We start from the raw sequence: 18479 nt of genomic DNA, 5'->3' as shown, positions 1-18479 counted from the left end.
ATTTGTTTTTGTACGTAATAGCATGGGAACATAGGTACATCTTCAGTTCCTGTGGTGTTCCCTTCCATGTCCCTGTTCAAAAGTAGGCTTACTACTTGAAAAACAGTAACTTGGGCTGCAAAACAAGGTAATGAAATACGCTGGGAATTTGCTTTTGCTTTTTTTTTTTTTCCCCTAGCCTTTATGGTCTAAATCAGTCTTTCCCTCCATTGCTAAATGTAAGGTAATGTGAAATTAATTTTCAGTTGGGAGTAAGTCAGTGAAAAATTTGGGCTTGTACCATTGCCCAAGCTTTGTTTGTTAGAGGACATCTTCATTCTTACTTTCCTTTGCTTGCTTTTACTTTCCTCTCCCCAAATTGCATGGTGGCAAGAATTTACTTTGTTCCATTCTCAGTATTTTTCTTCCCCTTCCATTTTGTGAAATGGGTTTGATTTTGTTAGACACAAAAGAAAAACAATAGGGTGGGTTAAATTTTTTTTTCTAATTGCTTGGTGTAACTTCCTTGTGCATTTCCAGTTTTCTGCACCTGCTGCTAAACAACCCTCATCGTTGATGGAAGCCAGTAAGAAATACTTTTGTAGTAAATCTCTGGACGCTGAACACATGACCTGTTAAGTAGGTGAAACCAAGGGAGATGGCAGAGGCTCCTAGGCTCCCTAGGCTCCTCAGTGAGTGTTTTATTGATATTGCTTAGGATTTATAGCTAGTATGTTATTTTTTTTAATTAATTAATTTTATTTTTGGCTGTGTTGGGTCTTCGTTGCTGCACGCGGCCTTTCTCTCGTTGCAGTGAGTGGGAGCTACTCTTCGTTGTGGTACGTGGGCTTCTCATTGCAGTGGCTTCTCATGTTGTGGAGCGTGGGCTCTAGGCGCACGGGCTTCAGTAGTTGCCGCACGCGGGCTCAGTAGTTGTGGCTCGCGGGCTCTAGAGCGCAGGCTCAGTCGTTGTGGCTCATGGGCTTAGTTGCTCCGTGGCATGTGGCATCTTCCCGGACCAGGGATCGAACCTGTGTCCCCTGCAATGGCAGGCGGATTCTTAACCACTGTGCCGCCAGGGCAGTCCTGCTAGTATGTTATATCACTGCTATATTTCTGTACCGAAAGCAGGGCTTTTTTGATTTTCAGTGTTGTTAAGTCCTCTTAGTACCTCTCTTTTAACTGTATTTTTTAAATGCTCAAGGAAGCAGTTCTTTTCTATTGTACCTCCCAGGTGCAGTATTCTGGGTAATTTTCATTTGGAATGGGCAAATATATCGGCCCATTATGTATATCTAAATAATCATTTAGAAATGATGTTGATGATTTTCAGAATGTATTTAGAAAAGTGGCTTTAAAATCGATTTTACATTGTGTCTTTTCAGCATGCATCAATCCATCACAGTGTGGAGGTCTTGTCCTCCAATAAGAGGTTAGAGGCTGTTAGCCACTCAACTCTCCCCCGCACCCCCAAATCCCATACACACTTTTCCAAAAGATCTTCTGGAGTCCCGTCGTTCTTCTTATAGATGTTAGTTATGTTATCAATCACATTATTTTATAATTATTACGACTCACAGCTCCTCAAGGGCAGGGATACCAGCACTGCACTTGTCATAGAGCAGTTGTTCAATCCACATTTACTGAATGAATGAAGATTCTTCTGCTTAAATGGATTTTTCAAACATAGGTGCAATGGGAGCTTCTAAGCAGCTAGTGAAGAATACAAATGTCAGGTAATATTTTTCTTCACTTCCTTCAGTGTCCATTGTATGTGCACGATCCATCACAGTTGCTGTATTTTCCAGTTACTTAAGGATCCTTCTGTTACTCTTTCACACATTCACTTACCAGAAGCTTCTAAACAGGTTTCATTGCTATCTCTGTAGTAAAATTCTTACGGTTGGTATTTTATTTCTTATATATTATTTTTATTTTTGAGCCGCTTCTGTGCCTTGGCAGTCAGTTTCTAAGTCTTTCAGTCTTACTAGGTCAACAACTCTTGCTTATAGCAGCATAGCTGCCTTTCCTCTTCGGAGTTTAACACATCTGATTTCTGTCCCATCTGTTCCATTAGCTTGCCTTGTAATTCCATGTCTGCTTTAAATTTCAGTTATTTATGTATAACTGAATCACTTTGCTGTACACCTGAAACTAATACAACATTGTTAATCAATTATACTCCAATATGAAATTAAAATTTAAAAAAATAATAACCTTCAGTTATTATTTCTACACTGATTAAAAACTCAGATCTGCATGTTTTTAGACAATCATAGTAATCTCTACCAGGACCAGTACTGGTTTGAACTAGTTGTCATGAAGTAGCAGAAGTACTGGGTATAGAGTTAAAAGACCTAAGTCTGAAGGCAGCTCAGCCACTATCATTAGCTATTTGGCCTTGAGCAAATCATTTAATCTTTCTGAAATTCAGCTTTGTCATCTGTAAAATGAGGGTTATAAAACCTATTTTCTGCAGCTAAATAAGATTATGTGAAGGTGTTTTGTACATTATAAAACACTGGTAGTAGTGACTTCTTTGGTTCTTTTTTATGCTCTAAGTAATACATGAATTTTACATTTTGTAAATTCAAATAATTCAGATAAAGCATGCCCTCTCGACCTTCCACAGATCTTATTCTTCTCTCTAGAGGGAACTGTTAGAAGTTTGTTGTATATCCCTCTAGATCTTCTCTATGCATTTATTTACTTTTTTATATGCATGTAGAAATACCTCTTTTTGTATTGTGACTTAAAGGGATAGCACACCGACTGTTCTGCTGTCATTTAATATGACTTGAGATAGTTCACTGAGATTTTACCTTTTAAAACACTTGCAGTTTAACAGAGCATGTTGAATAGTCAACAGTATCAACAGTAGTTGATAACACTATTTCCCTATTATTGAGGTGCTTTTTAGTGTTTCATTGTTGCAAACAGCACTGCATTGAAAAATCTTTGCACATGCTTCTTTGAGCACAAGTTCAGGTGATTCTCTAGAGTAGATAAAGAGATCAGAGATATGAAATTACAAGAAGGTATGAGTATTTAATATTTTAATAATTATTGTCAAATTGCTTTCCAAAAGAGTAGTCCCAATATGCTTATTTCCTACTATTAGATGTAAAGATATCTATTTACTCTTCTTCCTGCCAATTTGTCATATTTTCATTTTCATTTTTGTCAGTCTATGGGTGGAAAGTGATACCTCAACTCTAAAAGAATGTTCACAGGCAGCAGTGGTTTGTGAGTATAACTGGAAACAATTTAAATATCTATTAACAGGAAAACAAGAGGGGTAAATAAATTGTGACATAGTCATAAAATAGAATATTAAGCAGTAGTCAAAATTAGTGAAATACAGTGACATGCATAAGTGGAGATAAATCTCATAAAATGAGAAAAAAGGAAATTGCTATACAATAGGATTCATTTCTATACAATTCAAAAACACGCAAAGTTCATGCATTTTGAAGGGACAGATATATACGTGGTAAAATTAAAAACGAAAGCAAACCTTTGTCGTTAAGTATAGTCCACTTTGAGAGAGGCGGCTTGTGTCTGAGTGCTGGAGAGTTCTAGGTAGCCTCGGGTGAGCGATGGGGAAGAAAGGAGGACTACTTTGCTGAGCAGGTGGAGGGGGAAGTCCGTTTCCTCTGGCACATCTCTGTGTACCTGTTATATCTGTCTTTGCTGTTAAAGTTTTTGACAATACTTGCTTGTAGGAATGTACTTTTTTTTTTCCTTAAAAAAAGTTTTCTGCATTGTTGAACTCAAGAATATAGTCTATACATGGGATAGTCTCTGGGAGTGACAAATCTTTGTTAGTGATGCTTTTGTGTGTGTGTTTTTTTTTTTTTTTTTGCGCTACGCGGGCCTCTCACTGTTGTGGCCTCTCCCGTTGCGGAGCAACAGGCTCCGGACGCGCAGGCTCAGCGGCCATGGCTCATGGGCACAGCCGCTCCGCCGCATGTGGGATCTTCCCGGACCGGGGCACGAACCCGTGTCCCCTGCATCGGCAGGTGGACTCTCAACCACTGCGCCACCAGGGAAGCCCCTTTTGGGTGTTTTTGATGACTTTCTTCATCCTGTAATTCCTTCCTCAGACAATCTTGAAATTTACTGTAAAGGAATAATATGGAATGGTTATTAGAGAATTTGATAAAGCGGGAGGAACAGGGGCTTTGGAGTCCAACAGACCTGGGTTGAAAGTTTGACTTTTCCACCTTTTATCTGTGCTTTATTATCTCCTTCTCTTTGCCACTTTCTCTTACTCCTCCCCTCCATCCTGAAACCACGCGTGATTGGTTGCTCAGTATCTAGTGGTTATTATCACGTTTATCATCATCATTGTTAAAATCTGTAGAGAATGGTATTGAAGTAAATGTATAGACTCCAGAACAAACAAGGCACTTGGGGATTTTGGAAGGAGCCCTGTTCTTTTTGTTATGGTCTAAGCTGCATGTGTCTCCCCTGTAAAAATTTGTATGAAAATAGCCAGCCAACATTGCCTATTGTTATTATTTTTAAATAGCAGGTTTATTGACCTATAATTCACAGACCATAAATCTCACCCTTTTCAAGTGTTTTTAGTGTTTTGTGGTTTGAAGCAAAATCATAAGAGTTGTGAGTCCATCATCACTAATTCCAGAACATTTTCATCACCAAAAGTAAAACCCAGTTCCCACTGGCAGTTGCTCCCTTTAGTCCCTGGAACTACTAATCGACTTTCTTTCTCCATGGATTTGCCCCTTCTGAATATCTCATATAAATGGAATCATATAATTTGTGGCCTATTGTCTCTGGCTTTTTTCGCTTAGCATGATGCTTTTAAAATTCATCTTTGTTGTATCAGCACTTCATTCCTTTTATTGCCAAATAATATTCAGTTATAGATACACAGTACTTTGCTTATCCACTTATCAGTTGATGGACATTTGGATTATTTCACCTTTTCGGCTATTATGAAATAATTCTGCTAGGAGCATTTGTGTACAAGGCTTTGTGTGGATGTATGTTTCCAGTTTTCTTGGTTATACCTAGTGTGGAATTGCTGGGTCACATGGTAACTCTTTTTTAACATTTTGAGGGACTTCCAAACTATTTCCAAAGCGCCTGCACCATTTTATAGTCCCAACAGCAATGTATGAGATTCCAGTCTCTCCACGTTGTTGTTATACTTGTTATTGTCTGACTTTTTGATTATAGCCATCCTAGTGGGTGTGAAGTGTCATCTCATTTGCATCTCATTTGATTTGCATTTTCCTGATGACCAACAGTGTTGAGTATCTTTTTATGTGTTTATTGGCCATTTGTATATCCTGTTGGGGGAACTTCCTGTTTGCAACTTTTGCCCACTTAAAAATTTGGGTTGTCTTTCTAAGAGTTCTTTTACATTCTGACTACAAGCCCCTTATTGGACAAAGGATTTGCAAATATTTTCTCCCATTCTGTTGTCTTCTCACTTACTTGATGGTGTCTTTTCCTCCCCAGCTTTATTGAGACATAATTGGCATTAACATTGTATAAGTTTAATGTGTACAACTTGTTGGTTTGATACATTCATATGTTGCAAAGTGATTACCACCATAGCTGTAACTAACACCTACATCATGTCACATAATTACCATTTATTTTTTGTGGTGAGAACATTTACAATCTACTCTCTTAGCAACTTTCAAGTGTATCATTCAGTATTGTTAACTATAATCACTCTGTGTACATTAGATCCCCAGAATTGATGGTGTCCTTTGAAGCACAAAAGTTTTAAATTTTGATGAAGTCCACTTATCTATTTTTCGTCATTTGTGTCTTTGTAGTCATATTGAAGAAACCATTGCCTAACCAAAGGTCATGAAGGTTTAATCCTTTGTTTTCTTCTAAGAGTTTTATGATTTTAGGTCTGTGATCTATCTTGAGTTAATTTTGTATGTGGTGTAAGATAGAGTTCCAACTTTATTCTTTGACATGGGATATCCAGTTGTCCCAGCACCATTTGTTGAAAAGGCTATTCTTTCTAACATTGCTTTTCTTGGCACCCTTTTTAAAACTCAGTTGATTGTAACTGCAAGGGTTTATTTCTGGACTCTCAGTTGTACTTCATTGGTCTGTACGTCTGTTCTTAGGCAGTATTATACTGTCTTGATTACTGTAGCTTTGTAGTGTGAGTCCTTCAACTTTGTTCTTTCTCGGGATCATTTTGGCATCTATAATTTTTAAAGGCAGTTATCTTTGGTGTACTCTCTTTAGGGAGACTTAACTTATAAATGTCCAAAATAGAGATTTAGGAAAAAAAAGGAGAACTTGGGTTGTCTGTGATTGAGTCAGCAACTGAATGCCTAATAATTTCTGGTTATTGAACCTCATTTATTTATTTACACATTCTTCTGAATGTCCACCATGTGTTAGACACTGTGCTAGGTTGTGGGGAAACCACGATGAACAAGACATGGGGTCTGTGCAGGGAGCTTAAGTTGACACCTGGCTTTCATGTTTTTGAAAGGAGTATGGACTTTCGATGATCAACAAAGATATGGATGTAATGAAAGCAGATGTACTGTCAGGTGGCAGGTTTACTCTCGTCATAAACGAAGATCCTATCAAGGAAAATTCTTCTTAACTTACTGTTTTGCTAGTAGGAATGGAATAAGAGGATGCATATCTTTCAGATAGCTGTGTTGAGCACCTTGGAAAAACTATGAAAGCACTATGTTCTCATTTACACCTTTGTGTGCATATGTATCTCCTCCCATTTAAAAGTTCCCTTGAAGGCGAGGGGCTTGTTTTACTGACTTACTCTGTCAGTCATCTAAACTACTTTGAAAATATTAGGTATTCAATATATGTTGACTGAATAATTGAATGAGTCAAGTAAGCCATAAGTGAGTGCTCATATTGTATGACATTGTATTAAATTAGAGTTTGTGTAGCTTTTATTTGCTATCATTCTTGCCCTCAAGGATCTTTTTTTTTTTTTTTGCGGCACGCGGGCCACTCACTGTTGTGGCCTCTCCCGTTGCGGAGCGCAGGCTCAGCGGCCATCGCTCACGGGCCCAGCCGCTCCACGGCATGTGGGATCCTCCTGGACCGGGGCACGAACCTGTGTCCTCTGCATTGGCAGGCGGACCCCCAACCTCTGCACCACCAGGGAAGCCCCAGGGATCTTGATTTAATGGTTAATGTGAGGATGAGACACTCAGTATGAAACACCTTTACAAAAAGAAGATATATTAAATTATAAATAATATGAAAAGTAAATTGTACAAATAACCCAGTAAATTTTAACTTACTACACATATTAGGAGTCACTTGAGTTCATAGGATGATGTAGGATGGTAGAGGAAGTCCGGAACAGAGGTAGGCTTTCATCTAGGTTTAAAAGAACTGAAGGAAAGCAGATTGATAGAGGGGAGGGACTAAAACTTTTCCAGGTCAAGAGACAGTTCTCAGTAGGGGTGGTACTGTCTCCTTCCTAACAAGGGGACTTTTGGAAATGTGTGGAAGTTTTTGGTTGTCCTAGTGTTCAGGACACTGAAAGCCTACTGGCTTTTAGAAGTTAAGGGCCGGGCATACTAGAGTTCCACGGTGTGAAGTTAGGAATTGATCTGCCCCAAATCCCAGTAGCGCTCTGTTTGAGATACACGGAGAAGGAAACAGATTTAGCTGCACAAGGAGGAACATGGTGCTTAGGAACAGTGCTCCCAAGCAAATACTGTTTTTTATTTGTTTTTGTTTTTTTGATATCATACGTGCTAAACTGAGAGATGTATATGGTTAGGTAGAACACCTTAGGAACTGGTGGAGGAATTTATGTCTGATCATTCTGGATGATTTTGATGATTCTCAACACTTTCTTTTGTCTTATGATTTTCTTTTCTTTCCTTTGTCTTAGAACGAGCCTCTGACCCCAGGTTATCATGGATTCCCAGCACGGGACAGCCAGGTTGGTATAAGCTGTTTATAACTCAGATAACGCGTGTGTGTGTGTGTGTGTGTGTGTGTGTGTGTGTGTGTGATCTAAGGATGCTATGATAGAGAGCATTTCCTGAAATTATTTATTTTGGAGAGTGATATGATTAATTTCAGCAATGAATTTACATTTAGAGATATAATAAAATATATTTCTTAACCCTAAAAATATTATAATCACATTATTGAAATTGTGGATGTTATAGAGGGAAAGTCACTCAGGTACAGTCGTAATTGCTTTTGTTTTTTCTTCTCCAGGCTGTATGATAATTTTTTAACCTGGTTTTCTTGATGTCTCATAATTCTAAATGTTGGACTTGTCTCTTTATTCCCAGCCACTTAGCCCCTGCCTGCACAGATTTTTTGGGTCCCTGCAATAATCTGCAACAAGAAAATTCCATTCTCCTCCCTGGGGGAATTCAGCCTTATGGTTTTAATCAGGGAAGACTTTCTTGAGAGAGGGAAGTTTCTGCTGCCTGTCTTTGTTAGATAGGGAGGATGATTGGAAAAAGCCCAGGCTTTATTGTGGGTTAGAGCAAAACTGTTTCCTGCCAGGACACCCTCGGTGTGGTTTAGGTGAGTGTGTAAAATGCTTTCCCTATCCTTTTGCCATTTGGAGCAGGTGAGGCTGACACAGAGTTAGGGTAGAACAGGTTTGGCTGCCTCAGAGAAATGGTGTGGCTTAAGACACCTAACCTCTTTGCTATTTGGGGATGTTGATCTTCTTCAGGAGATTTAAAATGGTAGCTCCTAGAAACATCTCTCAATTTCTAGCCATCATTTATATCTTTGAATGTCTATCCACCATTCCTTATAGGGTTGTCCAAAAAAGGCCGCCATTATTAGGCTTGTCCAAGGGATATGTCATCAGAGTGCTAAACCAAAGGGTTGACATAGCTCCCTTTTCCAGAACTTAATTAAATCTCATCAAAACCCCGAAGCTGATCTTAAAAAACCAGGATGGCCCCATAAGCAATAGTCACCTGTTTGAGGGCCTTCCAGATTGAGAGTATTTGCCCAGTTCTGGTATTTTTGGTGTTGTGTTGGCATCAGACTAGTCCCAGGTAGGGTATGGAGGAAAGGGGGGAGAGAAAATGCTGCTCATCTCTGTGTTCATCTCCCAGTGGGATCATCATTGTCGGAATTGAAGATTGTCCTATGGAAGCTCTTGGTGAAAGATAACGGTCATTTACCCCAAACCTAAAGAGAATATAGAGGGTCTTTCTTTTATTTCTTTCTGCTTTGGATCTGCCCTAGATAGAGCTTCTGTAAGCTGTGAAGTTTATGTCCTTTGATAGTATTTCTATATCCTGGCCATATATCGGAAAAAATACTGTTGCCTGGAGATCTAGCCCCCAATAATTCTGATTGAGTGGGTCTAAGATTGGGCTTAGCCATTCAGATATTTAGAATTCCTATAGGTGATTTGTGTAGCCAAGGTCAAAAACTACAATCCTATGGGCTGCTTTAAAACAAGTGCTATTTTCTCTTTCATCATGTACTTTCTACCTAGGACCCTTAAAACGTAAGGGACCATGGTCAGTCTCTGGATCTAGTTTTGTATATACTCATGCAGACATTTACTTATCAAATGTTGCTGATTTTGGATACAGGCTTATTTTAGATATAGGAAGGTAAAACTAATCAAAGTTAAGTATGGGAATAGACTTAATGAGTTTAAAAGAATCTGAAAAAGTACTGTATAATGCTGTGTCCTTCCTCTGGGGATTACAGATCAATAAGGAATTAAGCAAAAGGAATTAAGAGGAATTTGTTAAAGCATAAAAAAGTAGTCTCTGCTTGGAACTACTTTGTTTTTCCTTTCTTTTGCAGCCAGACCCACTTCAGTAGCCTGCACATTACTCATACTGTCTCTGCTGTAGGCCTATGCAGACCCTTTTGCAGTGCTTTATAGCTGCCTAATTTACATAGAGGCACATTCTGATGGTGACGGTTTAGTTTAGTTTATTTTCTTGGGCTTTATTTTGTTTTTCTGTCTGGACCTTTGAATTAGAGACCGTAGCATAGTGCAGACAGGCGCATGTTGAATAGCTGCTTGTTGCATTTGATGAATACAGAATCCGAATGAGTCCTGCTAATTAAGGTGCCTGACCTTGTGAACTCTCACTTCATGCTCTGAGGTTTGGGAGGCATTTATCAGTGTGAAACACTGGTCACTGAGCAGCCCGAGTTGGGCAGAAACTGAATTTGTGATCTTTACATCTTCCCAGAGTGGTTTGGCTCGGCAAATCCAGGAACCAGAGACTGGGGTGAAGGTGAATTTGGATTGTGTGAATCTTTATTTGCTTTTCCTTATTCTTTTATGTTTCTTTTCTAAATAGATAGGAACCATACCCAGACAGGATTTCTATCAGCATCTAATGGTGATTTTAAAAGAGATAAAAATGATAATCTTTTGACCACTGCAGAGAGCTTTCATCAAATATTTTCTCATCTCATCCTCACCACCACCTCTTGAATGGGTAAGGCAAGTATTTCCTTGGGAAGGATAAGGAAACAGGCACACAGAGATTAAAGTGACTTATCCAAGGTAACAATACAGGTTAGCAGCTGAATAAGCACTGAAATTTGTCCTCTATTTGTTGAGGGTCTTCTATACTGGGGATTCTTGACTCACAAAGGGAAAATGGGGTCATGTGCAGTATGCCTGCTCACTCACTCTACTTATTTATCATTTGGTGGCTTCATAGATCCCTTGACATTGAACTTATGAATCTAGGAGTCCATGACCCTGGTTAAAAATTATAACAACAAAGTTCCTTAGCACTAAGTGGGCCAGTATTTCACTGTTACATACACCCCTGGTAACACATTTGAATTAAAAACCTGTGAAGGGGTCTTCCCTGGTGGCGCAGTGGTTAAGAATCCGCCTGCCAATGCAGGGGACATGGGTTCAAGCCCTGGTCCAGGAAGATCTCACATGCCGCGGAGCAATTAAGCCCGTGCGCCACAACTACTGAGCCTGTGCTCTAGTGCCTGCGAGCCACAACTACTGAGCCCACATGCCACAACTGCTGAAGCCCGCACACCTAGAGCCTGTGCTCTACAACAAGAGAAGCCACCGCCATGAGAAGCCTGCACACCACAATGAAGAGTAGCCCCCGCTTGCCGCAACTAGAAGAAAGCCCGTGTGCAGCAACGAAGACCCAACACAGCCAAAAATAAATCAATAAAATAAAGGAAATAAAAGATTAAAAAAAAAGACCTGCGAAGGAAAGGAGGGGGAAAAGAAACCACCTGTCACCTTGTAGAGGTTTTCCTTTTTCATGCAAGGTCACCTCAGCCTTCTTTCCTAGTTAACAGGCTTTATGGGATGGCAATCCATTGCTTTTATAAAACACTCCAAGCCCGTCACTGTGCTTACTAATGTGGTCTCTCCGTGCAAGTGGAGGAGACAAACATTGTTCCAGATTAGCAGAAGTGCACACCAGCTCAGAAAGGCTGCATGCTTTATCTAAGGCCATGCAGGATTTTAGGTTGCTGACACAATGTAGTGGTTTAGATTCCTAGCTGACCATCTCTTTGTGATCTGTGTGTGTGTGCACATGCTCATGATAGAGTTCCCAAGTGTTGATTAAGGTTGGAATAGTTTGTGGGTTTGTAACGTTCTCTAAATGAGAGAATGTTTGTGTGCATTAGCTCCAGAGCTTTTCTTCGGGAGGGACCTGGGAGCAGCAGTCTGCTTAGAAGGGGCCTTCGTTCTGCACAGCAAACTTACTGTCTGTGCTCATATTGTTCGTTGATTTGGAATGGCTTTCGGGGGCTCTGGACAGTACAGGGGGAGTACTAAGGCTCGCCTCTTGTCTGTCACCTCTTGGTGCCACAACTTATGTCTGCTGTAATTAAGGTGACTGTGTAGTTTATCATTCAAATTGGGGCACTTTTGAGAGAGAAAAGGGATGCTGATGTGGAAACAGTCCCAGGCAAACCTTGATGAATGGGATGTATGGTCATCCTAGCTATGATTAAAGAAATACAGTGAGTGTCCCCTTAACTGGAGTGATCAGGTTTGGGACTATGGCACGGTACATTTCCCACACTTGACCTGTGGACATGAAGCGTTGCCATTCACATTGGAGATGAGAGCACAGACGCTTGGTTGGGTTCAGGTGTTGCATCAGCTATGGAACCAGGAATGTTAGTAAATTATGAAAACTAATGTTGGTGAGGAATTTTGCAGTTTACAGTGTATGCTTCCATGTATCAGTATATTCAGTTTTGATCTTCACAGTAGCTCTGCTAGAAAGGTCAGGCTTTATTATCCCTATTTGGTAGCTAAGAAAACCAAACCAGAGGCTTTTCAATGAATTTCCCCATGTCACAGAGTTAGTGGCACAGTGAGACTTGAGTCCTGGATTCTCAGCCTCCATGTCTTGTATTTCCCTCTTGTGTTCTTCTGTCAGTGTTCTCTCCTCGTTGAATGGGGATGTTCTCTTCCTCGTGTGGCAAGATAAGACACTATGGAATCTTTGGAGAATGTAACAGCTTGGAAAGTCTTCACATGAACTGGAGGCCCCTTGCATAACTTATTTCTATCAAGTTTCCTTCCTATTTTGTTTGTTAAAATAGCTTATGGTCTACAGTGTATCTTTTTGTATTTTATTTACTTATTTTGCCTGCCAGCAGCACTGTGGACTATGATTGTGATTTGCTCTTTAGATTGGAGAACACTGCTTTCCTGGGAGTGTCACGAAAAACAGGCCCATGAGGAATGAAATAAACCTTCCTTTTATAATTTTGCGTCTTTAATGTAAAGAAGATTAATGTCACAGTATTAGACTCTGATTTTTTAAATGTTAGTCAGTGGCTCCTTAAAAAGTTTTTTCCTTCGCTTTTCTAAAAGTATGTTGAAAACTATTATATACACATGCTCAAGTGATTCCCCCAGAATGGAAATATCAGAGGAGATGTTTAAGTTGACAGATGTGACTTGGATAATTAGGGATTTAAATTTGGAGTAGCAGCCTTACTTTTAATTTAGAGTATAGATTTTAAATGACCTAAGAGATTTTTTTCCCCAACGTATTTTCTTTCTTCTTGAGAATTTTTAATTTCCCTTTTTCTAACGAGTTATCTTTGTTATCCCTGGAATGGACTTTATTTTATTTATTTATTTATTTTGCAGTACGCGGGCCTCTCACTGTTGTGGCCTCTCCCGTTGCGGAGCACAGGCTCCGGACGCGCAGGCTCAGCGGCCATGGCTCACGGGCCCAGCCGCTCCGCGGCATGTGGGATCTTCCCGGACCGGGGCACGAACCTGTGTCCCCTGCATCGGCAGGCGGACTCTCAACCACTGAGCCACCAGGGAAGCCCTGGACTTTATTTTCTGTCCAGTTTTTTGCAAATGTACTTTCAGGGCTTTTACTTATTTTGATTGGGATCCATGGGCAATAGCAAATGCATTTTCTGTCATACTCATTTGGTTTGGTGGCAAAGAAATGATGGCTGCTTTTCTTTCCTTGGGGAGATTTCAAATGGAGGACATAGTGAGGGTGTTCAAGTTCTAGCTCAGTGACTTCAAGCCTAAAAAATAAAGGTGGCGGGCTTCCCTGGTGGCACGGTGGTTGAGAGTCTGCCTGCCGATGCAGGGGACACGGGTTCGTGCCCCGGTCCGGGAAGATACCACATGCCGCGGAGTGGCTGGGCCCGTGAGCCGTGGCCATTGAGCCTGCGCGTCCGGAGCCTGTGCTCCGCAACGGGAGAGGCCACAACAGTGAGAGGCCCGCGTACCGAAAAAAAAAAAAAAAAGGTGGCAACCTCTAGTAAGTAATACCTTTTGAATTATGACCCAGTGTACACACACACACACACACACACACACACAGATACTTACCCTATGTTCTCAGCGCTGTGATATTTTCCATTCTCTTCCATTCCATTAAAAAAAAACAAACTGTTGATTATGACCAACAATTGATTGACCAAAATTGATTTTCTGAACCCACTAATGGATTGCAGACTGTAGTTTTGAAAAACAAAATTCTAATGGTTTTCGTCCTTAAAAATGCCACCTTAAAGAAAACCCATACATAACCTTTAGTCGTCACTTCACCATTCCCCTGACCCCAGCCCTGAGCAACCTCTAATCTACTGTCCAGCTCTGTGGATTTGCCTATTCTGGACATTTCATAAAAACAGAATCATACAATATCTGGTCTTTTGTGACTGGCTTTTTTCACTTGGCATAATGTTTTCAAGGTTCATCCCTGCTGTAGCGTGTGTCAGTACTTTATTTCTTTTTTTGGTGGACCATAGCCCATTGTATGGATTTAGGAGTATTTCAATGTGCGCTTACTGTCTACCTCTGTAATTCATCTCCTCCCCCCTCTTACCACCAGCTTCAGCCTCACTGGGTGTTCTTTCCATTTTTGAACTCCTTGAGCTTGATCTCAGCTTCAGGTCCGTGGAATTGCTGTCTTCTCTACCTGAGATCTGCAGTGCCCTTGACCCAGATATTCACCTTCTCATTCAGGTCACAGGGACAAAGTTTACCCCTCAGAGAAGCTTCCCTGACCACACAAATCTAAAGTTATCCACATACATACCCTGACCATTCAGTCTTATCTTCAGCTCTCTTATCATTATCTGAAATTATCTAGTGTGTGTACTTTATTGTCTGTCTCTCCCACTAAAATGTAAGTTCTGTGTAAGCTGTGACTTTGCTTAGAGCAGAGTCTGGCATGTAGGAGGAGATCAATAAGTATTTGTTGGATGAATAAATGAAAATTATTCTCAGTTTAATGTGAAGCTTTTACAAGGTTTTAAGCAGGGAGCAACATGACCTATTGTATGTTTTTTAAAACAACATGGTGGTTGCTGTAAAGAAGGAATTTTTAGAGCTGCCCCCTCCCCCCCTCCCCCCTGCAAAAGGCAACCTTAGAACTGTCTAGGCAACAGCTTTATCATTTGCTGTGTTTAATATCAGTTCCAGCTAGTACTTAATTGTTGAATGAGAAATTTTATCCCACTGCCCTCTCCCAGTTGGAGACTGGATTAAAATAATAGGTTCAGAAGTAAAATGTTCATACCTCTCTTATGTCTTACAATCCATAGTAATTTTTTTTACTGGCCCTTTTTTTAACAAAAAATGCTTCTGCTTTGCTTTTAAATTACAAAAAGTATGAAATCGCTTTCTTTTCTTCCTACTAGGTTATCTAGAACCCCACTTTCAGCCTTTATGCAAGATTTATTCACATGGTTGCGTCTCTTCAGTATCTGTCATCGGGTCACCCATCAGTGGTTCAGGTCCTTCTGTGGTGTTGCCTTACACCCTCTAGTGGATGAAGGGCTAGTAGATGCTACAGCATCAGCACTTTTCTCAAACCATTAATCAGCTTCAGACTTAGTGTTGCATTTTAGATCATTCCATCCTGTAGATAGTTCAGAAGCTTTTCCCTCTTAGGAAAGACCATTTTATTTATTTTGCTGCTTACAGCCATGTACCTAAATAACATGCTTATTCTGTTATTTCTTGATTTATCAATTTGATGCTCTATCCTTTGGCTTCCTACTGTTAAGAGATGAGAAGGAAGGAGTGTCTATAAAATTGCTAATTTTTCATTGATTTAACCAAGAAATGGTTAAATCAATGTTCACTACTGATTTATGTTTACATAATATCTACATTATTATGACTGAATATAGAGGAACCATAATATTATGATTACATTCCCTTATATACTTTTTTGTTTCCCCTGGAGTTATTTAAATATATACATACATATATATAGAAAAAATATATATTTAATAATTACTTTTTAAAAAGCACTATTGAGATATAATATCCATACCATAAAATTCACTCAGTATAAGAGTACTTATTCAGGGGTTTTATTAAATTTACAGAGTTGTATCACCATCACCACAGTCCAGTTTTAGAACATTTTTGTCATCCCCCTAAGTTCTCATGAATTGTCTTGCAGTCAGTCCTTGCACCCACCCCAGCCCCAGACAGCCACTGAGCTGCTTCCTGACTCTATAAAATTATCTTCTCTGGACATTTCATGTAAATAGAATCACATAATATGTATGTAGTGTTTTGTGTATGACTTCTTTCATTTTTCATAATGTTTTTGAGGTTCATCCATGTTGTAGTATGTATCACCATATCATTACTTTAAATTGCTGAATAGTATTCTATTGCATGGATGTACCACATTTTGTTAATCCATTTACCAGTTGATAGATACTTGTATTATTTCCAGTTTGGCTATTATGAGTAATGCTGTTATGAGCACTCACAAGTCTTTGTATGGATATATGTTTTCATTTCTCTTGGGTAGATTTCTAGGAGCAGAATTGCTGGGTTTTATGGTAAATGTATGCTTAACTTTTTTTGGGGGGGGGGGGTCGCTGAACAGTTGCAATGGTAGTTGTTTTTGAAAACTACTCAAGTAAAGCATTATCCTTCTATTGCAAATCAAAATAATACCTAGAAAATTAAAGGATTAAATCCAATTTGAAAGGAAAATAAACTATAGGTTATTATTTGACTAAATCTTATAAAAATTTCAGTGTAGAAATGTGATAGAAGAAATTATAAAAAGTATTATGCTTAACTTTTTAAGAAACTGCCGAACTGTTTTCCAGAGTGGCTTGGTTTTATCCACCTCTTCGATTATACTGAGTATATATTGGTATTTCATTGTGGTTTTAATTTGCATTTCCCTAATGGTTAACAATGTGGAGTACCTTTTCATGTGCTTATTAGCTAGTCATATGTCTTCTTTGTTGAGATGTCTGTTCAAGTCTTTTGCCCACTTTTTATTTGGTTTTATTTAGCTACACAAATATTTGGTTCTTTTGTCCTCTTATTATTGAATTGTAAGAGGTCTTTACATATTCTGGATACAAGTTCTTTGTCATATTTACAATTTGCAAATATTTTTTCTCAGTTATGCAATTTTGTAAGACATATCTTCCCCCAATAAAACAAAACAAAACTGTGTTTTCATCCTTATGTGCTAAGTTTGGATAAACTCTGCATAACTATCATATGAAAGAGACTGTGAAAACAGGCATTTGATTATCTCTTTTCAGACCTGGTGATTGCTCCAAGGAAGATTGGCAGGTTTATAGTGGCTTTGTGTTTGGCTGACACAGCCTTTTCCACATCCTTAGTGGCAGGCATGTTTGGGCAAGAAAACCCTTAAGGTAGTGAAGGGAAATTATGCTGCTTTCTGCATGTCCTAAGGGATGTGATACGGTAAGGGATCAGCCAGGTTCATTGGCTTTCATGGAAATTCCTCTGTAGGTGTGCACGCGCGCACACACACACACACACACACACACACACACCCTGACTTTTGGCTTAAATATCAGCTCTGCCATTGCAGGCTATATGACTTTGGGAAGTTTTTCCTTGAGCCTTCTCTGCACCTCAATTTCTATAAAATAGGAATAGTATCTACTCTGAAAGGTTGTTGTAGGATTAGAGATAACATGTAAATTTCTTGGCATGTATTAGGGTCAGTAAATCACTTTTCTTGTTTATTTTATCGGAAAGCGGCCTTAGGGAAGCTTTATAAGGAAATGATTAGTTCTCACAGTCTCTGATTTAAGTCTGTTTTCTTATTTATTTATTTATTTAATTTATTTTTGGCTGCGTTTGGTCTTTGTTGCTGCACGTGGGCTTTCTCTAGTTGTGGCGAGCAGGGGCTACTCTTCCTTGCGGTGTGTGGGCTTCTCATTGTGGTGGCTTCTCTTGTTGTAGAGCATGGGCTCTAGGTGCACAGGCTTCAGTAATTGTGGCACACGGACTCAGTAGTTGTGGCTCGCGGGCTCTAGAGCGCAGGCTCAGTAGTTGTGGCGCACAGGCTTAGTTGCTCCGTGGCATGTGGGATCTTCCTGGACCAGGGCTCAAACCCGTGTCCCCTGCATTGGCAGGTGGATTCTTAACCACTGCGCCACCAGGGAGGCCCCTCATTTTCTTTTTGATTCTTAGTTATTCACCATGTGAAATGAGTTATATGTATAGATTTGAAATTTCTAGCGAAGGAACATAGCTTTGCCATATTTCCAAGAAAAATGTGTCTGTGTGAGGGAAATGACATCTGTGTAAGTTTATTTACCTAATTCATTACGGGTCTTGGCAGCATAAATATAAAGAGGGAGTTATTTTTGAGACTTCTGTGACTTGAACAGAATCTGGTTCAAACTGAACCAGACACTCAAGGCTCTCTGCAGCCATCTTGTTCACTATCACCCTACCCACATGTTTCTTCTGCTCTCAGAGCCCTTCAGCTACCTCTGCTGGATATTGATTTCTTCCTAGTGCCTTGTGCTTGAAATGTTCCTCCTTTTTCCAGCAGAGTCCTAAATATCCTTCACGATCCCTGGCCACAGCTTAACCTGTTTTATGAAATCTTTCCTAATTGCCTCTAATCATTTGAACTCAGTTAACACATCTACATGAACATTTCCATAAGGTTCTGATCAAGGGAGTTGGGGAAGTATTATGAAGATTGTGAGCAAATTATTTAACTTCTCTAAGGCTCAGTTTTCTCATCTGT

General features: G+C 39.7%; 1 protein-coding gene across 10 annotated transcripts in view; it reads left to right on the top strand.

Moving 5' to 3' along the window:
- Positions 1 to 18479, top strand: part of RBFOX2 (RNA binding fox-1 homolog 2) — a 256259-nt gene that overhangs the window by 69450 nt on the left and 168330 nt on the right. For all 10 annotated transcript variants that reach the window (XM_022599946.3, XM_022599952.3, XM_089921270.1 and 7 more), the window contains exon 2: positions 7871 to 7921. In XM_022599946.3, coding sequence (XP_022455654.1) covers positions 7871 to 7921 — 51 coding nt within the window. The remainder of the gene's footprint in view (positions 1 to 7870; positions 7922 to 18479) is intronic.

This window comes from Delphinapterus leucas, chromosome 11 (genome assembly GCF_059928025.1).
Source record: "Delphinapterus leucas isolate spDelLeu-1000000601 "Yukka" chromosome 11, BTC_Dleu_Yukka2, whole genome shotgun sequence".
In the NCBI taxonomy this organism is placed as follows: Eukaryota; Metazoa; Chordata; class Mammalia; order Artiodactyla; family Monodontidae; genus Delphinapterus; species Delphinapterus leucas.
This window is presented reverse-complemented; position numbering and strand designations above follow the sequence as displayed.